A 26,913-nucleotide genomic window follows, 5' to 3' on the forward strand; every position below is an offset into this window, starting at 1 on the left:
CGGATAAGGGTAACACCACAGTTCTTCTGACAAGGGAAGCCTACAACGAGAAGATATATTGTCAGCTAAATGATTCCACGTACCGCAGAATTGAAAAGGACCCAACAAGCCGAATATCAAGGAAAACTGCTACCCTTTTGAACGACTGTTCTCTACCTGAACAAATTATCAAGAGATTGAGACCACACAATGCAGTACCACCAAGACTCTACGGTCTTCCCAAGATACACAAGGATGGTGCCCCACTACGATTAATAGTGAGTAATATTGGTGCTACCACCTATTCTACAGCAAAATATCTGGCCTCACTACTAAAGCCGTATGTGGGTAAGTGTTGCCACCATATACGTAATTCCGAGGATTTTGTCAGTCGCTTGAAGGAAGTTAAGCTTAGCAGTTCGGATTTATTAGTCAGCTTTGATGTGGTCTCACTATTTACCAAAGTGCCTTTAATGGAATCGTTACATCTTATTGGTAACTTATTCAGTGCAGAAATGACGGCCTTGTTTGAACATATACTCTCCTCAACGTACTTTCTATTCAATGACGAATTCTTTGAACAAACAGACGGCGTCGCCATGGGGAGCCCTTTGTCCCCTGTGGTAGCTAATCTCTTTATGGAGGACTTTGAGGAGAAAGCACTTGAGTCTGCTGTCTTAAAGCCTACGGTCTTCTGGCGGTACGTAGATGATACTTTTGTTGTATGGCCTCATGGCAGACAGGAACTGGAGAAATTCCTTCATCATTTAAACTCTTTACATGAGAACATCAAATTCACGATGGAGATTGAAAAAGATGGCACTTTACCATTTCTAGACGTGCTAGTATGCCGTAAAAATGATGGGTCATTAGGACATTCTGTGTACAGGAAACCGACTCACACAGATCTGTATCTCCAGGCGTCAAGCTGCCACCACCCAGCACAAACAGCCGGCGTTCTCAGTACCTTAATACATCGAGCGCATGTAATATCGGACGATGAAAACCTCCACGCAGAATTAGAACACTTGGAGAAGGTTTTTAAAGAGAATGGCTACACTTCACGCCAAATAAGAAAGGCCATGCGCAACTGTCATAACAAGAAGCAGCGCACTGAGAACGCTGATGACGACTTTAAATCAACTGCGTTTCTTCCATACGCCGGGAATGTGTCGTCGAAAATAGGCCGATTACTGAAGAAGAATAAAATCAAGGTTATCTTCCGTCCACCAGCAAAGAACCGGGCCCTGGTTGGATCCGTTAAAGACGATTTACAACTGAAGAAAGCAGGCGTCTACAAAATTCCCTGTGAATGTGGCTCTGCATATATTGGCCAGACGACAAGAACTGTCCATGAACGATGTACAGAACATGAAAGATACACCCGTCTGCGGCAACCGTCAAAATCGGCAGTAGCAGAGCACTGTATTTTATTGGGACATTCAATGGAATACAATGGAACAAAAATTTTAGCTCCGGTTTCCGGATTTTGGGATTCCGTAATCAAGGAATCAGTGGAAATACGTCTTGCCGATAATCTTATAAATCGTGACAACGGCTTTCATCTGGATAAAACTTGGAATCCTGTTATTAAAATTATACATTCACAGCGGAATAGACAGCGTCATTCGATACTCAATGACTAGATGATCTTTTACTTTCACCACCGAGGGCAGCACGTACAACTCGGCTATGCCGCGCATGTCAACACGTGCGAGAGAATCGGTATAAATACTGCGACTGCACCTGGGCTCTTCAGTAGTTGTGTACTCACCTGATGATGGCCGGACGTCTCTGGGCCGAAATATCGTGGCAGAATGTCGACGGGATCCGGCTGCATACCCGGAAATTATTAGAAGGGTATATAGAAGGTCTGTACAAGGGAAATGAGATTGAAGGCAATATTATAGAAATGGATGAGGATGCAGATGAAGGTGAGATTGGAAGCATGGTGCTGTGAGAAGAATTTGATAGAGCACTGGAAGACCTGCATCGAAAAAAGGGCATTCTGTCAGAACTACTGCTAGCCTTGGGAGAGTCAGCCATGACAAAAATCTTCCATCTGGTGTGGGAGATGGAAGAGACAGCTGAAATACCGTGAGACACCAAGAGGAGTGCAGTGATTCCTGTTACAAACATGTGCTGTCAGATGTGAATATAATCAAACTATCAGTTTAATAAGTCATGGTTGCAAAATACTAAAACAAATTCTGTACAGAAGAATAGAGAAACTGGTAGAAGCCAACCTTGGGGTAGATCATTTTGGATTCTGGACAAATGTGGAAGTACACCCTATGATTCTCCTTACAAAGTAGGTTGAGGAAAAGCGAACATATGTTGATAGCATTTGTATACTTACAAGATAGCTTTTTTCATGGTTGAGCGGAATACGGTCTTCAAAATTATGAAGATACTAGAGGTAAAATATAGGCAGCAAAAAGCTACTTACCATTTCTACAGAAACCAGAGGGCAGGGGCACGAAAGGGAAGCATTGGGTGCGAAGGGATAGTTTTGTAGCCTGTTGCTGATACTACTCAATCTGCACATTGAACAAAGTAAACCAAAGAAAACTTTGGAGAAGAAATTTCAGTTCAGAAAGAAGAAATAAAAACTTTGAGATTTTCCGATGACATTGTAATTCTGTCAGAGACAGCAAAAGACTCGGAAGAGCAGTTGAAACAATGGGCGATGTCTTGAAAGGAGGATATAAGATGAACATCAACAAAAGGAAAACAGTGATAGTGGTATGTGGGAATTAGATTAGGAGGCGAGATACTAAAAGTAATAGGGAAGTTTTGTTATTTGGTTAGTGAAATAACTTATCCTTTCTACTTCAGTAGAGAGGATATAAAATGTAGATAGGCAATGGCAAAAAAAGCATTTCTAATAAAGAGAAATTTATCAACAATGAATGTAGACTTCAGTATTACAAAGTCTTAAGTGAAACATCGACGATAAGTAGTTTAGACAGGAAGAGAACATAAGCTTTGAAATGTGGTGTTACAGAAGAATGCTGAAGATTAGATGGTTGGATCATGTAACTAATAAGGAGGTACTGAAATAAATTGTGGAAAAAAAGGAATTCGTGGCACAACCAGTCTAGAAGATGGGATCGGTTGATGACCCATTGTGAGACTTCAAGGGATCACCACTTTGATATTGGAGGAGAGAGCCAGGGGTAAAATTTGTAGAAGGAGATCAAGACATGAGTACAGTAAGCCGATTCAGTAGGATGTAAGCTGCAGTAGTTAATCTGAGATGAAGAGGCTTGTACAGGATAGAGTAGGCTGGAGAGCTGCATCAAACCAGTCTTCACATTGAAGACCAGAAGATGACAGTTACTACTGTTGCAATCAATTGTCAACAATGACAACTAATTTATGTGACATGGCTAATGAAAGTTTCTTCCCAAGTAAAACCTAGAGCACTCCTAAGTTCTCGGTATTAGAAAATTCAGACAATATCTGTTGATAACATAAAAGAGGAATAAATTGTCATACATCACCAATGTTGCACATCATAATGGTAGGATAGAAAATATGAACAAAATTAAATTTCTTCATTTCTTCCTTCTGACTTTCAAACTACAGAGCTTTGCTGTCCGACATAGTATGTGTGTGATGAGAAAAGATTCCACACATGTGGATGTAAGTAATCACCAGTCAAAAAGGATGACCCATCTTCAAAGTATATCTCCTCTGGAGAGTAGAAAACAAAAAATGTTGGTACTTAAGGAATGACAACATTTACACCACTTTAGAGTAATGTTGTATATTAAATGGTGCAAGTAATAATTGACACTGTGATGTGGTTTTGCTATGCTGTGTTTCCTTTTAGTATTACTGATATGATTAGGCAAGGAAGTATGAATTAATTCAGTTGCTACAAGAGTGTAGGATAACAGTTCGTTACATAACATAAACAATATGTAACCAAGTTGAGCAAAGAAGTTTTAGAATTCACATTAAAGAAGAGTGAGTCTGAAGTTTTTAATGTTTTCTTTTCTTAATGGTTCCCCTAAGACAACCATGGGATACGCATTGCCTTTTCTGTCTTAACGTATATGCGTGCAGTAGTTTGTAATAGAGTTATCCTGTTACTCTGTGTCTATCAACAAAATATTAAACACTGACAACTATGACAGTAATAATGTTCCTCTAATAATACTACAACAAAGAAATGAGTTGAATTGTAGAATGTGTGAACCAAATCACGACATCTGATGGCTGTAGCCCAAGTCTTCAAAATCAAGATTTAAATGGCCCACTGCTAAGAAATGCTTGTTAAAATGTTTGCATTAAAATAATTATTATTGACTGGATCTTACATTCAATATAAATCCATTAGGATACAGCACCTCTCATTTCCACACTGGCAAGAATATGCATGACTACCAGCAAACTCCTGTACGCTTTCATTTCTTCCCAAATTTGGTACATTTTTTTTTAATTGTCAGATGTGTGAGATAAATTACTTTCTGTATTATACTGTGCAATTTTCAGAATGCCTTTTTATCCAGATGCGAAGGGGCTTAGGAAGCAGTACAAACTAAAGAATACGAGTCACTGGAAAGAAGTGTTCCAAGTGTGTGCTCTCTCTCTCTCTCTCTCTCTCTCTCTCTCTCTCTCTCTCTCTCTACCTGAAGTGAAGGAGGGGGGATTAAAATTGTAGAGGCAGACAAAAGCTTGATAATTAAACAGGTTCAAGCAGACGTAGACTGCAATAGTTTATGAGTTGAGTTGCAAGAGACTTGTATTAAATCATCTGGTGACAACTGACACCTTATACAACTTACCGAAAAGATAACACGCAAGTTGCAGGTAGGCACATTTAAAATTGAGACTGATTATTGTGGCCCTACTGAAAGAATTTTGCCCCTTGTTGACACCATCTCCAACCACTTTTACACTTCCTTCACCGCCTCTCCATACCCACTCCTTTACTTCCTGGAACCCTAAATGTCACTGTTAACACAATGCCCTCTGGCAGCACCACAGTGGTATTGTGTGCGTAGTATCGCTCAGTGGCCGGAGACACCACTGTAGTCTCATGAGCGTAGTAGCCCATAGTGGCCGGCAATAGCACTTTAGTATCTTTTGCATTCTGTTGATGTCTTGTTTAGGTAACAATAAGCTACACACGTCAATAAGTTTTTTGAAGTACTTGTGCCCTTTCATCATGGCAGACAAAAGAGACGATATGATTATTTACGATGAATGCGCAGACGTCTCGGCTGACGTTCCAGACGATTTGACCGATTGGGAAGAAGACTTTGGATATCAAAAAAATTAAAGTGAAGCAGAATCGTTGGAAGATAGTGAAATACATCCAAGAAGAGTTCGGCGAACAGTATGGTTGCCAACCGATTTGGATGAATCAGATGAAGAAGACGGTGCACAGTGGTCAGATTTTGATTTACCGAGGACCCATAATAAATTTGAAGGATCCCTTTCGACCGAGCGATGTGGCGCAGTGGTTAGCACACTGGACTCGCATTCGGGAGGACGGCGGTTCAATCCTGCATTCGGCCATCCTCATTTAGGTTTTCCGTGATTTCCCTAAATTGCTCCAGGCAAATGCTGCGATGGTTCCTTCGAAAGGGCACAGCCAACTTCCTTATCTGTCCTTCGCTAATCCGATGACCTCACAGTTTGGTCTCTTCCCCCAAACAAACCAACCCAACCAAGGATCCACTGTTCCAAACTTATTTCCCAATGATACACAGGATATCGTAGAATTATATATTGAGAATGGTCTATTTGAATATATTAGCCATGAAACCAGCAAGTACTATAGTCAAAATTGCAATGGAAACTGGATAAATAATATGCCAAATTTGTCAATGTTATGAGACCCAAACATAGAAAATGGTTTGGGTTTGCTATCCTTATGGGAATTAAAAGCATGGATCGATGATTATTGGTCAACAAATCCGTTGATAGACACACCAACCGATTCGGACAAATATTACCATTTTTACATTTTTTCGACAACAATAAACCGGATAATGCTGTCCTGCTTTTCAAAGTGGTATTCATATTTATTTATTTTTCCAAAAAGTTTAAACAAACTTTTAATCTAAGACAAAACATCTTAGTTGATGAAGGAATGATACTGTGGCGTTGACGGTTAAATTTTAAAGTTAACAATCCATTGAAAATTCCTAAATATGGCATACCCATTCAGATGCTGTGTGATCATAGAGTACAGGATAAATTTCCTCATTCAAGATATATTCCGGCACTGGACAGTCTTTAGCAAAACCAGTGATGCGAACCTTCATATGGAGAGTGGAACTTTCAGAGAAGTTACTAGAAAAGAAAATTCGAGTTTGTGGAATGATACGGCCAAATAGAGGGTTTCTGGAAAAATTAAAGCGCGTAAAAGTCAATGTGTTTGTAGCTTGTCATCAATGGAAAGATGAGGTCCTTGCATAGGTATGGAGAGCTTAGAAAACTAAAACTATACAAATGATCTCTACAATACATAATTTCACTTTGACTGACACTCAAAAGAAAATGTAGAAAAACCAATTACGCAATTTTAAAAAAAATGTGAAAGTGTATTAGACTACAGCAAATACATGAAAGGAGTGGAACGGGCTGGACAATATTTGAGTTATTATCCTATACACAGAAAAACTATAAAATGGTCAATAAAGGTTTGCATGTACCTCTTTAATTGCGCATTATTTAATGCATTCCGTACATGGCAGTATTTCAATACAGAACACAAGAGTCTGAGTTTGTATTGAAAGTGCCTGATTCATGGATAAAAGACCATGTACCTGCTTCTGAGCAAAATTTTGGAGGTTGCCACTACGTTGTGTAGTCTCCTAATGATCCATTTGACACACTTTCCAGTCACATAAAGTAACACCAAGTAATACTTATTTCTGAAATGTATAAACGAAAATGAAGAAACTGCCATGTATGTTCCAAAAACAAAAAAAAAAGGAGAACAACAAACTTAATGTGTGATAGTCTTGTGGAGTTGCGTTAGTCTCCAAGATGTGTTTTTTTGCATATCATATGAAAGAGAAATACTAAGTAGCAAAGAGTGTGCAAATAAACAAATATATGAAACAAACAAATTTTATATTTGTTTACATACGTGTATCTTCAAAATTTCATGAAAGTAGGGGAACAGGGTTGTGAACTTGCATGCATTACTTCAAGACCTAATAAAACCGGTAATTTTTTTATATAGAGGGCTGTGGATTGTTGTGTTATAAAGGTTAAATTACGTGTTTGTATTGGATCATTTCATAGTATAAACACACTTTGTATGTCAAAGAGCTAACATTTTTCCAAGGAAAAGTGACAAATAGATTGGTAAATCTCTCAAAAAGTAAAGTATGACAACAAAAAGAAACATCGGTTTCATGGTAATAGATTTTTGAATAAAGGGAAACATTGTTTTCAACATGTGGCATGTGAAGTTACAGACAATGAAATGCGGGCAAACTCGTCGGTATCTAGAGAAACACCCATTAGCACTTTAAAGATTAAAATAAAATGTTGTGATACACAGTTTTCAAACAAAAGTGATGTAAATGGTAGGTTAGGTTATATTCCGATAGATTTACATTTTCTAATAAGGGTGTTAGCTGAGCATGTGTGTTGAAAAATATGTGGAGGGCCAGTCAGTTTACATGTAGACAGTGAGGTATCAAATGGACTAGCCAGGAAATTATTAATTGTGCCAGTTGTAAATATGCTCATTCATTTTGGAATTATGATAAGTGTAAAGATAATTATTTTGAAGTAAATATTAGATGGCTTTATGGATTGAGAGATATCGGCAAAGGACAAAATGTTTGCTGTGATGAATATGGCACGCCCACCTTGTAAAATCGACAAGTATGCAGGATTTATTGGACCTGCTGTGGAAGCTGTTGAAATAAATGATTGTATGACTGACATACCAGTAGTTTTTGATGGCACTTGGCAGACGTGCGGCTACAGTTCTTAGAATTCTGTTGCTACGGTGACGAGTGTGGATACTGGAAAGGTAGTAGATTTCCAAATTTTAACCAAACATTGTTATAAATTTAAATCAGGGAATAAAGAAGGGAATATCTGTGACAGAAATTATGAAGGAATAAGTGATGGTATGGAGGCCTGTGCAGCTATTGAAATTTTTAGTCAGTCCGTGAATGAAAGGGGAGTGTGTTACCCTAAGTTCTTAAATGATGGAGACTCAAAAGCGTATAACAGTGTAGTAGCCACTCAGATTATGGTGAGAAGAATATCACGAAACTGGAATGTGTTGGTCATGTCCAGAAGAGGATGGGCACCAGGCTGAGGATGTTGGAACAAACTTTGAGAGACAAGAAACCTGATCGTTTAACCATAAGAGGCAGGCTGACAGACAAAATTATTGAACTACAGCAGTGGCCATTAAAAATAATACTGAGAATTTTTTTGAAAATGGAGCAGGCAGTGAGGGCTACCTTGTTCCACAGACTGTCAACTGATGAAAAAGCAGTACACCACCTTTGCCCTCCTGCACCTGATTCATGGCACAGTTACCAGAATTCCCAGTACTCAAAACAGTTCATAAAGCCATAAACATTCCATCCCAGCAGCAGTCATGGATAACATAAAACCTATTTACAGAGACCTGGCACATCCTGAATTACTGAAGAAGTGTCTGCATGGTCAGATTCAGAATCTCAATGAGTTGTTCAATAATCTTATATGGAATCGCTTACCAAAAAATGTTTGTTACACTGAAGATACTAAAGTGGGGGTGGGGTGTCAGTTATGCTGTTATTGCTTTTAATGACGGCAACATTGGTAGAGTGAAAGTGCTACAGCATTTGGGAATTAATACTGGAGAAATTCCATCAGAGAACTTGAACTGATGGACAAGGTTCGCATTGATAAAGCCGAGTATGCAGCACAGTTGGCCACTAAGGCGTCCAGAAAGAAGAAAAAACTTGGAAAAAGATCAAGAGGATAATATACAGTATGGTGCAGGGTGCTTTTGATTGACCAAAAAAAAATAAACATGTATTAAGTGGGATACAGTCTTTTGAAACTTAAGACGCCTTTCCTGAAAATTTACATTTACTCTTGCATTTCCCCGTGAATCTCTGAAACAAATTCAAGTAGAGTATTCAAATTTTTAGTGAGTGATAACATACATATTCCAAGTCTACTGAAGTAAAAGAAAAACTTAATGTTATGTATAATTAAAATTATTTTGGATAATAAACAAAAAAGTACACAAAATTTTAACCATGTAATTAAAAAATTGTATTTCTGAAAGCAGTGGCTGAAATGCAATTGCTGTAGACTCAGAACATACAGTGTAATGTGTAGACTCAGAACATACAGTGTAATGTCCTGTAATAGTTTCATGCCATGGCTACAGTGGTTCCTGAAATGCAGGGAAGCCAAGTCACTAAATTTAACGTTGTCGAGATAGGGCGTTCCATCTCCTCTTAATACCACCTCTCTATATACCAACATCTGTTATGATGATGATGATGATGATGATCTTAGTGCTATTGAACACTATCCTTTCCAATGTCCTTTGGACTCCAAACCTACCACCTCACTCCTAATATACCCTACTAACATTATCCTAAATCACAACTCTCTCCTCTCCTTTGAGGGGGATGTATACAAATAAATCTGTGGCACCGTCTTATGCCGACCTGACTATGGGCCACCTAGAGGATAATTCCTACCATGCCAAACACCTTGACTGGTTCATGGTCAGTGATGATATCTTCATGATCTGGACTTGGGGCAAAGAAATGCTATTTTCATTCATTCGCACCCTCTACACCTTCTCTTCCATCCACTTCAGCTGGTCCATCAGGACAAGCGTCCACTGCGGACAAGATCAGTAGACCAGTCTGTAGCACAACATGCAGCTGAACACAACTGGCTTGGTTTCAGTGGGCACTACCAGAGCCATCTGGATCCTCCCCTCTGCCACTAGCTTTTCTGAACTGTGCAGATAAGACTTATCCTTACTACACATACTTCACTCCCGTAATTATCCCTGCCTCAACCTATGGTAACATACTGTCCCAACAGATTCCTTCCTATTCTCGTCTCCCACTATCTTTGTGTACCACTTTCAGCCATCACACCCACTTGTCTTCCCTTCCCCACTCCTTTCCTTTTTCGCTGTGTTTCCTGATCTCCCTGCCCCACAGCCTCCCGATGCTGTGCCTGTTTGCAGGCTAGTGCCTGCACACTCCACCAGATGGCACCCTTCTCTCCCTGTGTCAATACACAGCTATCCCTTTGCTGCTTCCATACCATGCGACAGTTGCATTGTGGTCAGAGCTGCTGGAGATGATGGTTGTGTGTGAGAGAGGTGTGCTTACTTGTGTGAAGGAATGTGTAAGTGTCTGTCTGTAACTCAATGTGTCATCTTTAAGGTAAGAATTTAAGGCGTGACATATTTAGATATGTCGAAAGCAATGGTTTTCAGAATAAAGATTGCAAGATACATGGAAAACTGAGAGATGGAAAGGGGTGTTGTAACACGTGTGTCAGTTTGAAAGGGAGCTCAAAGGTTTACACAGCCGTATATTTAGTACATCCAATTACTAGTTGTAAGACTGTGACTTGATGTACAAAGAATTCTTAAAGCAGGCCTCCCTCAGATGTCTCTGAGAAATTTGTTCATATTTCTTAAACTGTGGTGGAGAATAGGCCATGCACAAAGATATTTTGGTTGTTTTCTTTTCCTTAAACATATTTCTTTACCTTCGTCCATTTTTCCCACCTTCTTAGAATCCCTCATCAGTTGCTGAAAACGTTTACAGAGTTGTCTGCAGTGCTAAATTTTGAAGTACCCTCTTAACACTAATAAATTAAAAATGCTACATTTTTGTACTTACAAACAAATTAATAGATTTATATACATAATCAGACCTTAAAATTTTTACAAGAGATACTGACAGTTCTGTCTCTTTAATTACATTGTGCCATCAATGTAGTCAGACTTAACATTGTTGATTAAGCAAGCTGCCATTACTTTTAAAAAAAATTTGACATTATTCTTTAGACTTTGGCTTAAAATATGGCACTTAAAACAGTTCTAATGAAATAACAATATTTGCTGTTCACATTTAGCTGCATCATCTTAAATTACTACACGTTTCATAGTATGCTAGGTTTGAAAGACTTTCTAGTAAATCAGGTACACATGAATTTTTGTAAAATATATCCAGTCTTTGACACTGACACACACGCACATGCACGCAAACAAACATCCACTCTTTCTCCTTTTCTTCTCCCCAAATGCACGAGTTTTGCAGTCTTTACTATAAATGATTTTTTTTTTTTTTTTTTGCGGGGTGGGGGAGCAGCACCTTGAGCAGAATATCACTTAAGTGAAAGCCTTGTTATTGTAACAGTTTACATTGCATTGTTGCTGTTGCTCCAAGGGATTATGCACTTCCGCAATTGGTGTTACTAATGGGCTTGGTGTTCCAGGGCCAATAAGTTCCATTTTGTCAGATACTGTTCTACTCCTGGTGGCCCCATGTAGTTTCTGTGAGTGTGGTAATGCATACCTCAGCTTATCCCAAAACCAAGGATCACCCCATTTAACATATGTGTTTGTAGAGAGATATGCTTTGAGTTCAGGGTCCAACTTTTCCATATCCCCTATCTCTCCGTACATTACAATTATAACTCTTGCTCTGCCTTCAGAAAGTGCTTTCTTGTGAGCTGCTCTGAATTCCATTTTTCCCCAAACACTTTCAAGAAAATTTGGTGAAAGCACAACTAACGTCCTACACGATCGTTCAATTGACCGCGCAATTTGTTCTGTAATCCATTCACCTGCTATCCAGTCCCTATAGTGCAGGCACAGTTTGAAAGGAACTGGACCATTTTCTAGTCCTCTCACCAACTGTTCGACAACAAACTCCTCATCTTTGTGAGAATAACTGACAAAAGCATCATACATTTTGTCACGATCAAGTTCTTCCTCTGTAACGAACCACAGACATAAATTCCTGGCGTAGAGCCAAACTTTCACATCCTCTTGATAACGATGATATAAGAAGGCAAGAAGACCAACAGCAATGCCTGTCATGGCGAGACATACACTGCTGACTATTATTGCAAATTTGGGCAGTGGGCAAAGATCATCATTTGTTAGTTCTGGAAGTGGACGGCCATCACTACAGGTTATATTTCTTCGATCTATTACCTGTAACATCAATGCATATTTAATTAATATTGAAGTTCCTACTACATACACAGCAATATGGTTTATATTGATGTTCAGTGGTAAAATAGAATAGGAAGCTTAATTTTCTTGCACAACCTGGAGTCCCCAGTAAGCTGCATAACAAATAGAAAGTATGTCTAGAACTGTTAGCACTGAAATTTACCTTCGCATAATCATCTTGGAGGAACTGAAGTAGCTGCTTTGTTCTGCAGTTACATTCCCAAGGATTCTCTGACAAAACAATTTTCTGCAAGGGAGGTTTTTTTGTTTTAATCAGAGCGACAACTTCATCATCCAGATGCTGAAGGTAGTTGTGATTAAGCTCCAGTTCCTGTAATGTAAAATTATAATTGTGTTAATGTAAATATTTTCATAATTAAGATGTGGATTTTTGTAAGTATTGCTTTGACAGGTCTAGTTTGATCTAGAAGACATAAATGATTCAATGTTAAAGAAACAGATTCTCTTAGGCTAAGGAGAATACTTGGTTTTCTCTCACAACAATAATCCTATTGCAACTCAAAATCTGAAGTGGCATCTCTTCAAATACTGTTTTATTGAGTGTCATAGTAAACATGTTGAAATAAATGGTGATCCGTAAACTGTACTTGTAGTCATTAGATATCTACAGATGATTGCAGTGTCAGTGAAAGCAGTCCTCACATGGGACATGAATCTATTTGTGGGCAAGGAGCTGGTAGTGTTTTGTGATACCACAACATGGAATTTCCAGTTCCAAAGCATTCTGAAGTGTGAAAGACAAGTTAGAGTTTTGCTTCATGGCCAGTGAGATACAGGACTGAATTCTACATCACAAGCAGAACTTCAGGAATACCATATTGGTTTACTGTAGGTCATTTGCAGTTGAAGCCCGTATTTATTGGGTTTTATATTACAGCTTACATCATATGAATATATGCTGTTTGAAAGCACCAGGACGTTGAGCATCTCTCAAAAGCACATAGTAATTGTTGTAGTGAGATGTTGCAGGTTAAAGATTTTTTTTAATTTCTGTTACAAAAATAAGCTATTTCAAGGCAGTGGCATATTGAAGATTTATCAAAAATGACTCATGTTTGTTATGATTAAATGTCAGTTATGACAGATCGATCGCTGAAGCCTCCAGGACTTGTTAAGATCAGTGATAATCCTATGTAAGACCAGTTCATTGTTATGTAGCAGAATGTAATGAGTCATGCACATCTACCTCCAGAAGTATTTTTTGTTCACCTTCATGCTGTGTAAGATATTCTTCAACAGTCTTAAATTATTAAGCACCTTCTGTAATATTCAGTGTCCTGTACACACAAAATTGCTCTTTCTCAGTAATCAGTTCATTAGATTTTGTAAATGTTTCAGGGAACAGGGCCAATTAAATTGCTATATTACTTTCAATGTTGTTGCATTGATTCAATTGCAATTCAGTATAGCTTGCACTACTTTCAGTAGGGATTTTTTTTTTTGCTTCTTGTTTATATCTTGTATTTCACACATTGAATTTGCTGAATAGAGACAGTGATCTGATAAGAATGACCAAGGGTTTTGTTAAAAAGTGAGAATGGTGAAACAGTTTTTCTATTACGTAGAAGATATTTATTCCACTACTTGTAATGGAAATTTCAAAAGGTTGATATCATCACTAACTGTACATGGAACTTTATTTTTTGCCATGTGTCATGTTCACAGATATTTAAGTTTTATTTCCATATACTACAGACATAACAACATGGCTGGCATATGGACAACAGTGGAAATGTCCATTTTTGAAAACAAATTGTGGACTGTGAGCCATGTACCACCAACAACCATTACTGAAGCACCCTATGGACACGAATCACAGTGAGGAGGATGTTCTGTTTGCTGCACCGTCTGATTTCTAAGTGTGCAGCAACTATGGTTTATACCAAATCTGGCATGCTTCTCTATGTGAAACAAGTCCTTTGTGAGGGAGGAATAACATTAGGACATAGCACTGAAAATAGATATGCTGTTCAAATTACTTCCCACGATAGAAATTAGGCTAATTGTAAATAACTAATGTAGTGAGCATCAGGGTTTTCAGTACCAGTATTTTTCTCCCTCTTCCTGTATGAAGTGTTAATGTAAAAATAAGACACACATAAAATGCAAAAATCTTGTATATGTTTTTTAAAAACTAGAAGCTGCGCAACAAATGTCTTTCCGCTGTCTATAAAAATGAAAGCCTAGTAAGTTCAAATAATCCACAGTATAAAATATTACTTGCACTTTTCTTACCTGAAGGAATGGTGTTATATCATGGATATTGATCTCAGAGAGCCAGTTGTGCGACAAGTGCAATGCTGTTATATTGAGATTAGGCTGCAGAACACCTTTTGGTATGCTAGTAAACTCATTATTATGTAGATAAATTTCAGAATGTTTTGTTCCTCCAGGCTTGCATGAAAAATTTGAAGGAACTGGAGGTTTTCTTCCATCTATCCAACATTTTTCACATCTGAGGAGCCAGGCACGATCCCACAGTCTTATCTTGCATTCCCATGGAGGTTGACAGCAAGGTCCTTCACACAAGATATCTTCTAACTTCGTCTGCGACATGAGCCTGTTGAAAGCGTGTTCAAATATTATATGATGTAGACAACATCATTTAGCTGCCACATAACAAGCATGCCAAACAAATGAGAAGTTAACTCTACAGGAGAAGGTTCAGATACAGCAATATGTAAAAGGGCAGAATAAGGTGTTTTAAGACAAGAAGTATCTGCACAGCTGTTAGACCAGTTACTGCTGCTACAATGGCAAGTTATCAAGATTTAAGTGAGTTTGAACATGGGGTACATCGAGTATAGATTTAAATGTCAGGAAGTCATTTCTGAAAGTATTTGTATGGAGTGTGGCCTTGTATGGAAGTGAAACGTGGACGATAAATAGTTTAGACAAGAAGAGAATATAAGCTTTTGAAATGTGGTGCTACAGAAGAATGCTGAAGATTAGATGGGTAGATCACATAACTAATGAGGAGGTATTGAATAGAATTGGGGAGAAGAGGAGTTTGTGGCACAACTTGACTAGAAGAAGGGATCGTTGGTAGGACATGTTCTGAGACATTGAGGGATCACCAATTTAGTATTGAAGGGCAGTGTGGAGAGTAGAAATTGAAGAGGAAGACCAAGAGATGAATACACTAAACAGATTCAGAAGGATGTAGGCTGCAGTAGGTACTGGGAGATGATGAAGCTTACACAGGATAGGGTAGCATGGAGAGCTGCATCAAACCAGTCTCAGGACTGAAGACCATAACAACGAACACGGGGTTATAGTAGGCACACGAGAGATGAGACACAGCAGCTCCGAGGTAAAGATGAAGTGGGGATTTTACCATATGACCATTTCAGAAGTGTAATGTGAATATCAGGAATCTGACAAAACATGAAATATCAGACATCGCTGCGACCAGAAACAGATCCCGCAAGAACGGGACCAGTGACAATGGAAGAGTATCGTTCAGTGTGCAACCCTACTGCAAATAGTTGCATCAACATGTCTCAACGTGTGAACCATTTAGTGAAACATCATCAATATGGGCTTTCAGAGTCCAAGGCCCGCTGGTGTACCCTTGAAGTCTGCATGACACAAAGCTTTATGCCTTGTCTGATTCCTTCAACACTGGCATTGGACTGTTGATGGCTGAGGACAAGTCTAATTTTAAATTGCATTGAGCAGATGGATATGCACAGATATGGAGACAACCTCATGAATCCATCGACCCTGCATATCAGCAGGGGACTGTTCAAACTGGTGAAGGCTCTGTAACAGTTGGGGGGCATGGGCAGTTCCAGCAGGACAGTGCAACACCCACACATCCAGAACTGCTACATAGTGGCTCCAGGAACACTCTTCCGAGTTTAAACACTTCCACTGGCTACCAAACTTACTAGACACAAACATTATTGATCATATCTGGGGTGCCTTGCAGCATGTTGTTCAGAAGAGATCTCCACCCCCTCGTACTCTTACAAATTTATGTATAGCCCTGCAGGATCCATGGTGTCAGTTCCCTGCAACACTACTTCAGACTCTAGTCGAGTCCACGCCACATTGTGTTGTGGCACTTCTGCTTGCTCGATATTAGGCAGGCAGGCTTTTGGCTCTTCAGTGTATAATGTTACAGGATAGATAGAAAAATCTACTCACCCAGTGGTTGCAAAACACACACATACATACATTAAGGAAATCTGCAGGCTTTCAGAGCCAGTGGCTCTTTCTGGCTGAAGGAGAAACGAAGAGGGATGGAGAGAGGGGAAAAATAAATAAATGACAGGTGAGTTTTAGGAAATGAGGATAGTTTGGAAAAGTCACCCAGAACCCTGGGTTAGGGGAGAACTTTCCTCATTTCCTAAACCTCTGCAATCCTTTTTCTTCATCCCTCTACCTTCCTCTTCAAACCTACTGCCAGAAGAATGGCTCTGAATCAGCAGATTTCTGTAACTTTCATACATTTGTTTATTCATACTGTCACTAGGTGAGTAGTTTTTCAATCTATACAGTTACATTATATTTTCAAAAATGTGTTTTTTTACCACAGTTGTTATATATATGTTATTTGGAACCGAGAGCCTATAATGAGGAACACACAGTACTCTGAAAGTAGAGCAACTTTGCAAGAAGTATGTTTGTATACAGTAATGATCATAGGAATATGTCCTTAGTTTTTAGACAGTTTCAGAAGTTTGGAACAGTCTGTGTACAGTTTATTTACCTTTTTGTTGTAAGACATGTGGCTTCATCAGCATTAATATCAAACATGTTGTAAACTGCAGGGTGAACATTCCCATGTACATATTTCAGAAGGTGAAAGGATGCACAGCAGTCCACAGTATTATCCGCTAGTATGAAATGAGGCTTTACCAGTTTACTATTGCTTTGCGCAATAGCAATAGCATCAGCACTTTCCAAGTTCACCACTGAGAGGTTATTGCTTCTCAGATCAACTGACACACCATTTGAAAGGAACTGCATTTCATTCACCTGTAATAAGACAAACTATGTCATATAAAGGTCAGAACTAAAAACACCAGCAGTAGAGACCTGTAACTTACAAGTACATCGCTATTAAACCAGATTTAAAAAAAAAAAAGCTTAAAGGAGAGAGGATGACAAGGTCATTAAAGATTTAGCACAAGTTTGGATAGTTTAACAATGCAATGGACCATCACCTGTGCTTTGGCTTTTTGAGGAACCATCTGAAGATTCACCCTAAGTGAAATTATGAAAAACCGTAATCTGAATTTCAACCTTTCCTATATTCTGTTGAAAGCACTATATAGTAGGCAACAGCATCTGGCTGCAATTTATCTAATCTTAACTATATACCCCACACCCTTTCCCCAATACCAGTATTCTGCTTCAAATGCTGCATTTTGCCGCAGTCTAATTATTTCACATAATTCTCTCAGTAAGTACAGTGACATACAATTTCCAAATTGAATACAAACAGGTAAATAGTCAAAAACACCAAAAACTGATATCGTAGTCACTGTGCATATACTCACACTAATTTGTGTTACATTGTTGTAGCTCAGATTGAGTTTCTTAAGATTGAGCATTGATAACATCCAGTCAGAATAAATTTCTGAAACAAAGTTGTTGGATAGATTGAGCTCTTCCAAATGTATGAGTGTGTTAAACACTGACGATTTCCCAAATCCAATGTTTACTTTTGAAGCTGATAGGTCCCTTAACTTGTTGTGGGAAAGATCAAGAGAAGCAAGTCGGGCAGCATCAGGAAATGATTGAGGTTTTATTTCCCGTAGTTCATTACGAGATAAGTCTAACTCCAACAAATGTTGTAGTCCATGTAGAACTCCCCTGTAAAATAAACACATAAATTAAATAAATGGCTTGTTAACTTATTATTTAAAATCATAAACAGTCTTCGCATGAACTACTTGCCTTTGAAGAGTTTGTATCCGATTACGTGATAAATTTATTGTTTTTAGTTTATTTGCTGTATCAAAAAACCCATTAGGTATGGATTCCAATGTATTTTCACTCAAGTCCAGCTGAGTCAGATCATGTTTTCCCTTAAGCAAGGATGGAGGTAATCTCTTAAGTTTATTTTGCTGTAATTTGATCACAGAAACATTGGGAGAATCCCATATGAAATTTTCTGGTAATTCTGATATGCCATTTGAGTGCATATGAACTTCCTTCAGGTTCTTCAAATTTGCAAGTAAATTGTCTGGAATCTGTAGCTGCTGTCTGTTATGGAATAGTTTCAGAACTCTTAAGTCAGTAGGTAAGAATAAATGTTCTGGCAAAGTTGTAAAATTGTTTGCAACCAAACTGATATTCTGCAGGTTTCTCAAGTCAGAGAAAAGTCCATCTGGGAGGGAGTTTATATTGCAGACACCTAGATCAAGAGACGTAAGATTCCTCAAACCCAACAGTGATCCATGAAATAACTGAAGATCCTTGTTGCCCCATAGGTTCAGCAGTTTGAGAGAAGGCAAATTGACAAAGCTTCCATCAGTTATTGCATGTATCCTATTATTGCTAAGTTCCAAATATTTTAAACCTCCAAGGGGAGCCAAGCTATTTGAAGGTACAGTTTCCAGGAAGTTTTCACGCATATCAAGTTCCTCCAACAGCAGTCCAAGTTCCTGGAAAACATCAGCTGGTAGTGACTGGATATCACACTTATAAAGTGTCAGATGAGTAAGTGATGCATTTAGTCCACTGAAGTGGCTTCTTCGGAAACTTTTTCCATCACAAGACTTGAAGTATAACTTCTTAACTTCATCTCCTAAGCCAATAATGTCTTTAAGTGGGATACCGTTGGGCGGCAGAGGGCAGTCAGACAGTGTTACAACTTTTATATGTTCTAGAGTTGGTAGTCCACCGTCGTTTTTCCTGTGAAATAAACAAAAATTTGAAAAATTAATAAATTCTAAGAAATTGTAAATTAAGTGTGTACAAAAAAATTATATAGCCTGTATAAAACCACCAAGTAGGGGCAGGAGAACACATGTATCTGCAAGCTTGTGGAGCCAGTGGTTTCCTCCTCCTACCTGAAGGATTGAAGGGAAAGGAAATGAGGAGATTTTGAAAAAAAAAATGTCCAGAACCAGGTCAGGGGAGACTCACTGGATGGTGTGAGAAGGAAAGACTGATCGTCAGTCTCTGCACCATAATAGATTTGAAAATGCAGGAGCTTGGTGGTGGAAGATAGGGTAATAAGCAAGACAGAGATTACTGACAAAACATTGTGCAGGACTTAATAAGAGTGGAAATCTAAGTGCATTGTATGTGATTTTGGTGTTGGTAAGGGGAGATATATAAATCAGAAAAAAATATATAGAAAACTAAAAAAAAAGGTGGCTCCAAAAACTTGCAAATTTCCTTAACTTTCAAGTGCATGCGCATATTTGTATGAATGAAGTAAATGATACCACACAGTTAAAGCATTTAGTGATTGACAGGTACCACAAGAAGGAAATAAAATGAAAGGCAACAGTAGATTACCATTCTGTTAGGCAGAAGTTTATTTACTGTCACCCTTTATTATTCCTCTCCAATGTACCTGCGACTAATATTTCACTACTAACTTGTAAGTTGGCCATGTGACAAATTTCACATGACATTTTGCTAACCTTCTGTCAATCCACGCATATACATCTTCAGGCGATATCCCAGACTTGCAGGTCAACTCTAATGAATCTCTAAATATGATTTCCTTTATTTGCCAATCATTCCATGAGCTCAGATTATGTGCACAAATTATTTCAAACTTCTCATTGTAAGACTGGCAATGACATGCCTTGTGACATGCAGAGGAACCACTAACAGATAGTAGTAACAGAAATGCTGAGAGAAGCCTTGGTAAAACTCTTGACATCATTCCACCTGCTGAAGAAACAATAAGAAACAAGAATTAATCTTTTTCATTAGTAGCACACACCCACACACACATTTTGTTTCAGAGCACCACCAGTTGAAAATTGTTGTGCACCCAGAAAATTGTGGCCTGACCTATACTCAGACGCCATCTCATTTGACACAAAAGTTGTGGCCCGAGCTATGCTCGGGTTTGATCTCCAAAGTATGAAGCACTGTATCAAGTTGTGCTTTACTTGCTATAGATAATATATATTAACAAGAGTGATACCAAAGCGAACATATAATGGGCACATTGACTTTTGTATTCATGCTTATTAATCTAAGTTTTTCCAATGTCTTTTTGATCATTTAAATTATATTACTTAAAATGACAGCAATCCAAATCTCTAAATGATTCTGCAGTGAACCACAGTTCATCATTGAGTATTTTACTACTCTCCTAATTGCTAATATGGAACTGAATCTGACAAAACAAATGAAGAATTTTCTCCTAGTTGTTGACAGACATAAAATGATCATCTTGCGGTTTTAAATTAAGTGCAGGGGCATGAACTGTCACTACCACAAAGTGGAGCTGCTTTACTTCTACGGGGGTAACTGCTCAATTCTGAAATAAGATTCAGTCCTACCTAGTGCCATTCTAATAAAAATTTTAGAACAGTTTCAACTCATATGTTCGAGTTACTGTGCCTCGTGCTATCTTGGATGTTTTCTGCTAACCAAATATGTGCTCTTGTATTTTTAGAGGTGGTTTTGCCAAGAAAAAGTCGTATTTTGTTACCATGAGACTACGTAAACAGAAATCAAATTAATTCATTTATGTGAAGAAAGTAGTTATTGTCTAAATCACATCCACAAAATTATGAGCAGAAGCAACCATGCAGGTTATTTTGTGGGAAAACTGGGGCACTTTTGCACCACTGACAAATTAGAGATCAGAGTAGCTCCACAGCATTTGTATTACTTCGCCTTAGACTTGATTCAGTTTTAAACAAGTGTCATTCTCTTAGTGCCAGGAGATTAATGTTGTTACGGTACGGTTCAAGTTTAAGCAAGGACCTCATGGATATGCCGAGTGCAGCACTAAAAATTTTAAAGAATGCGTGGAACCCATTAAGAAATTGAACAATTAGCTGAAATCTCACAAAAAGCTTCTGAACCAGTTGCCAGGTACTAGTAAAAAACCATAAGAAAAGAATCCAGACAGCACTTGATTGTTCTAATGCAGTGAGGAATTATTAGAACGACAAATTCTTGACAAAAGTTGTGAAGATTGGGAATCACAGGGAAGAAGTCAGGAGGAAGTGTTAGTGGCACGCACAGAGAATGAAGAGTCCCTATCAGTACCACAGCTAGAAGATAGGTGTATTTGTGGTACATTATCCAGGTATTATTGAAAGTTTTAATGAAAATGGAGCAGTGGTAAATATCATGACACCATTCTTCATGAATGGGAGGATACAGTTAAAGGTATAAACCCGTCAGAACTTATAAGGACAAAAATCAGTTTCTCAGTGCTGGAGTTGGTTGATCGTGATGAACTTGTGCAAAATATTTTCATATGCATGCCAACATACCTAATGAAACATTGGTCTTGTCTTTGAGAGAAAAACAAAAATAGGTTGCACTGCCATAAATATTTTTGCAAAAAATACCTTAATGTTGACTTACCTTAATCCCATAAGGTAGCCTCTTTAAAGGGGACAGAATTGCCCCAAACTATTATCCAATGTTAAAATAATGTTTATGTTAAGTAGAGCAAAGTGACCCTCTACAACATATAATTTCCTCCAATTTTTAAAACATTAAAAAATTTCAAAAAGTTTTGATTTCTTTTTACATTGCTAGATGGTTTTTGTTATTTTGGGAAGACGAACCTCATTTTCAAAAGCTATATTATAAAACTATTGTGCAGTACACAATTGTGTTGTCCAAAAGTGGAGCATTACAGTAGCTGATACAAAATAATATAGTGTCAGTTTCATTCTAATACATACAATTGTGGGCATTTTGTCTTTGCAATGCCTTGTCAAAACACCTGTTCAACAACAGTTGCCATTTTTTTTACGACAAGATTGCTTTTTTTTATGTACACACAAAATTGCAAGTACAAAACCCCAACTGTCAGAATACGCAGTTTGCTTGAGTGCCCAAGAAGATTTATTCAGTTTGTGACTTGTGGAGAAATATTGGATGGAAAGTGCTAGTTTCAGAAAGACGCCACAGAACTATGCCTCTTTAGTAAGTTATTTGCATCTCATTGTTAACAGAAGAAAAAAAAGTGGTATTTTGGCAAAGTTGCATACATGGGGGGAGGGGGACGCGAGGAATTACGACCCCTCTATTTTCCCGCCAACATTGATCAGAAACGGACAACACATAGGTCACAAACATAGCTTTTCACACAGGAAAAGCTATGTTTCGACATTTAAATTTAACTGTTTCCGCATGATGATCTTATTTATTAATTAGTCGCAAATATTTATCGTAGGTGTTTTGGTACTCTGGATCGCGGTCCTAGCTTTTATAGAGGAACAGTCAGAGATGTTTGATAGTGTAAAATGGGCCTTAAAGCTTCGTTGCGCTCTGAGCACGCCCTACCGGCCGATTTATTGCATGAGTCCAATGTTGTGGAGCCGGCCTTTAGCTGGACGCGGGGAAAGTCGCCCTGAAGACATGGCAACTCGGCCGTGACGCAACTTCATACACAATCTCGAGCTCGTGCCAGCGCGTAGCGACCATCCTTGACGGACGGTTACAAAGTATGACAAGACGACAAGGGCAGCATAGCGGATCCTTTCCAAACGTTCATTAAGTGGCGCCGCTTTACGATCATCGGAAAAACGGCATTTGGTTTTTTTTGTCGCCGATATGTCGTTCAAAATCTCTATCCAGATCAGTGGCATGATCAACACAGTAGCAAGAAATGTTGCCTGACGTACACCTCAACTCTATTTGCACTATATTTAAGTTAACTTGAATAATTAAAGTCTGTTAACCATTCCAAATATCCCGAAAGAAGTTACCCATTTTGTTGACGTCCGTATGTTCAACCCTGTAACAGTGAATGATTCCAGGCCATGTGTGTACCGCAGGTAGACTGTCATTAGGGAAAGCGGGCGCTAACATTAGCGAGCCTTGAAATCATCAAATCGTCCGCTTCAAGAACTTACGTAACTTTAGGCCCCACCGCCTAACAGCAACGAAAAAATACAATTTTCCTTTGGCAATGCTTTGCCTCCGACAGAAATAATGTCGTACACTATTGACTATTATAGATAATTATGGAAGTATTTTGTTTTGATGTGAAAAGTTTCGAGTTTTAGTTACAGGCACGAGTAAGGATCAGTATAATCAGTCACATCTTGAGGGATGCTCATCAGTTCTTTCCCATAGGCGTATGCTCGTCACACTAAAGTAAACTGCAGACTTGCGTTTGGTTTATCATTTACCAGAAGAAGAAAAACCTCGACGTTTCTTGCGAAGGAGGTATTGAAAGTGACCTGAAGAAACAAACATTCGTGATCTTGCAAAATATAATTTATGTTGAAACAGGTATGCTTTTAGTCTTACGACAACTGGTACAAGGCGCGTTTTCTATCTATTCCACTGATGTCTGACGCCACTAAGACCTTATGGTAAACATCCGTAGAAGATAGGCTCGTTTAGTATAAACTTGTTGGGAACAGTGCGACCACCAGAAAAACAATCTCGTCCGTCACGTGCAGTTTGTATTAGTGTAGAATACGGACTGTCACAGGTTAGTTACCAAATATCTCAAACTACTCAAAATGTTAGCACTGTCTTTTCATGTGGGGAATTGCAAAAGGCTTGTATATTTGCAGTAGTTGTACTTAATAAAACCTTTGGTTTTAGGTGAAGCACCTGTAATCTCTTCAGACAATCGCCAGGCATTGGAGCGTTTAGCAGATGAACAATTCCAGTCGTCGTGTTGCCCCGTGCCCAAACCAGCAACCATATCTGGAATGATGCATGCAATGTTTGCATATTACATAGTATTAAGAAAGTGTTAAATGCTGTTACTAGTAAGGAAACTGCGTCCCATTCCTTCCTATTGTTCTTTATGAAAGCTCTTTTCTAGTCAAAACGCCTGAAGTAAATTTAAGACAACTTCGATTTTCGTATTGAAGTAATCCATAGTGTAAGTTTGCAGGTTAAGATGTTTGACATGTAAGGCATTCAGTAGTATAAAAGTGTAAGAACTGAAATGGCGTGACAATCACAAGGCCCGAGGATATGTGGAAGTAGTGAGTGGTTGTGGCCCGAGGATATGTGGAAGGAGTGAGTTGTTATGCTCACAATCGAATAGAACGGAACGCTGCCCAGAGGACACTGCGTTCCGCTACGTTGGTTACACGTGACTCACATTTCAGGTGTGACCCGCACGGATGTCTGCTACGCGACCAGCATCCCAAATCATTGCCCTCCCGTTAGCAACTTGCCATTCGGTCGACACCCTAAGTAGTTTATGCCCTACTGTTTCCTGTTAACTTATGACATGCTAGACTAGCCTATCTGTTTCACGTAGTTGCCAGGCACTGCAGTATGACATATTCGTTTTGTGTGTATGTAAGCCTGGTTGTCGAGCCAGTTTTTCACGCTTTAACAATACAGAAGAATTGAATCTCGCTACCAAATGTGATTGTCGCCTGTTTTGCCCACGACACGATAGCGTTGAAAAACCACACTTCGTCAAGCAAGGTTGCCCCTCTTTCTTCATAGCGTCATCTGAAAGCAAGAAACACTCCCACCACTACGCGCTAACAGGTTACGGTGACAGTAGTAGGAAACACGTGCGTACAAAAAAATCTCTAGCTGTGGGATGTCGTGGAAGACAGTGCTAATGTCACAGCAGAGACGATGGTCCAGGACTTACTGTTATGTGACGCGCGCAGCCGATGGTAGATGGCGCGATGCACTACTACTGCACATTGAGCACTGAGCACCACCTCCTCCTGCTACGACTGAAACCACACTGAGCTCACTTCCCGCACTGGCCAGCGACGGCAGCGCCGCGCAGTGGCCGAAGGTAACAAACTGCGCCGGCCACTCGCTGCGCTGGAGAAAAATGTCGTCCCCCCACTACGGAACACACACATCGTCGTTTCGGGTCGTGGTCCTCGGCTCACGGCTGTCATAATCCGCGTTAGGCGCAGCGTTGTTGTATCACAAGGCTACTGCTTCACCTTTCTCCGGAACATCAAGTTAAGGCATTCATCTCGTAACCGATTCCACTTTCCGAAAAAAAAAAATGAAGCAACTTTTACTTATATCTTGGGAATACACATGGTTATGGGATGAGAAGTTCCGCCCTATGCAAGACACACCTTTTTTTTCACCCATACATGTTTCAGCAATTTTGTGCTATCGTCAGTGGGTTCAATTTTTAACTTACATGATGTTATTGCCCATTTATTTTGGTAGCTATTCTGCTACACAATATACAACTTGTCGTAGTTTTGAAGTTGTGGTGCGTTCTCCTGTGTTGTTGGCGAAGTAAATAGGCATACTTCTTAACCTGTGGTCGCTTCACACTGCACTTCTTTTCGATTTCTCAAAACATGGCGGTGTTTTCGCTGCGATTACGTGTGGTTAATTTTTTAAAATTATTTGTATGTGAGTTTGCTGCCGGAAAAATGGCCCTCGTCTTGACAGGTTTCGTTACTATTTGGTGCTGTTTCTCTTAAGACTAACAAGGGTCAATGCCACTCTTTCGGCATAAGGCCCGTAATACTTCATCAAAAATCGTTGACAATTCTGACTTATTATAAAGATGTTGTAAAGCGTCTTTCCCTTATGACCTGCTGAGGACAGTGAATAAATATAATTAGCTTATATAAATCCTTTCTTCATAAAAGGCAGTTTGTTTTTTACCAAACGCGTTTCGCTCCTTTTATTTATGAAGCATCTTTGTGCACTGTGTTATATAAAATGTATTATGTAGTAGTTATAAGTAAGTGGTTAGACACTGGACTCGCATTCGGGAGGACGACTGTTCAATCCCACGTCCGGCCATCCAGATTTAGGTTTTCCGTGATTTCCCTAAATCGCTCCAGGCAAATGCCGGGATGGTTCCTCTTTAAGGGCACGGCCGACTTCCTTCCCCACCCTTCCCTAATCCGATGAGACCGATGACCACGCTGTCTGGTCTCCTTCCCCAAAAACAACCAACATCAAGTTATAAGTACGTCACTGTGTTACGTTTTCTTTTGTTATTCTTGTGTTTTTCAGGTTAGAAACAAATTTTGCAGCACAAGTCTCGTGAGGTTAAATTATCGGTAAATGACACCAAACAATAATTTAACATCACGAAACGTGTGCTGCAGAAGTTGTTTCTAACCTGGAAAACTAGAGACAACAATAAAAAACTTTTTTGGGAATTTGTGGTAAGCTCCTGTGGGACCAAACTGCTGAGGTCATCATTCCCTAGGCTTACACAAAATTTAATCTAATTTTAACTTACGCTGAGGACAACACACACACCCATGCCCGAGGGAGGACTTGAACCTCCCACGGGGGTAGTCGCGCGAACTGTGGCAAGACGACCCTGATCGCACGGCTACCCGCGCAATATCACAATGGCATAGGCTACTTGTAACCTCTATATAATGCATTAATTATATATTATAGGCCACTGAAGATACTTCATAAATAAAAGAAGCGAAACGCGTTTGGCAAAAAATAAACTGCCTTTTATTTAGTTGCGAAGACGAAAGATACCTCCACGAATTTTGAAGCTACTAAAGAACGACGAAAAACGGAAAAAAGGACATCCCTTATCTTTTTTCAAAATATTTCCATCTTTTCACTGAAGATTGTTG

The 26,913-nt window shown here is 39.0% G+C and overlaps 2 protein-coding genes across 3 annotated transcripts in view; one reads left to right on the plus strand and one right to left on the minus strand.

Moving 5' to 3' along the window:
• Positions 1–26,913, plus strand: part of LOC126266771 (cation-independent mannose-6-phosphate receptor) — a 599,618-nt gene that overhangs the window by 339,606 nt on the left and 233,099 nt on the right. The window lies entirely within an intron of this gene.
• Positions 6,637–25,300, minus strand: LOC126266781 (protein toll-like). The gene is made up of 8 exons (XM_049971323.1): positions 24,969–25,300; positions 19,825–20,080; positions 18,125–19,084; positions 17,725–18,040; positions 16,932–17,200; positions 14,450–14,774; positions 12,357–12,524; positions 6,637–12,172 (listed from the first exon to the last, which is right to left on the minus strand). Exons 2-8 carry the CDS (start codon positions 20,070–20,072, stop codon positions 11,342–11,344), a joined length of 3,117 nt encoding a protein of 1,038 aa, XP_049827280.1. The 5' UTR covers positions 20,073–20,080; positions 24,969–25,300; the 3' UTR covers positions 6,637–11,341.

The sequence above is a fragment of the Schistocerca gregaria genome, chromosome 1 (assembly GCF_023897955.1).
Source record: "Schistocerca gregaria isolate iqSchGreg1 chromosome 1, iqSchGreg1.2, whole genome shotgun sequence".
Classification (NCBI taxonomy): domain Eukaryota; kingdom Metazoa; phylum Arthropoda; class Insecta; order Orthoptera; family Acrididae; genus Schistocerca; species Schistocerca gregaria.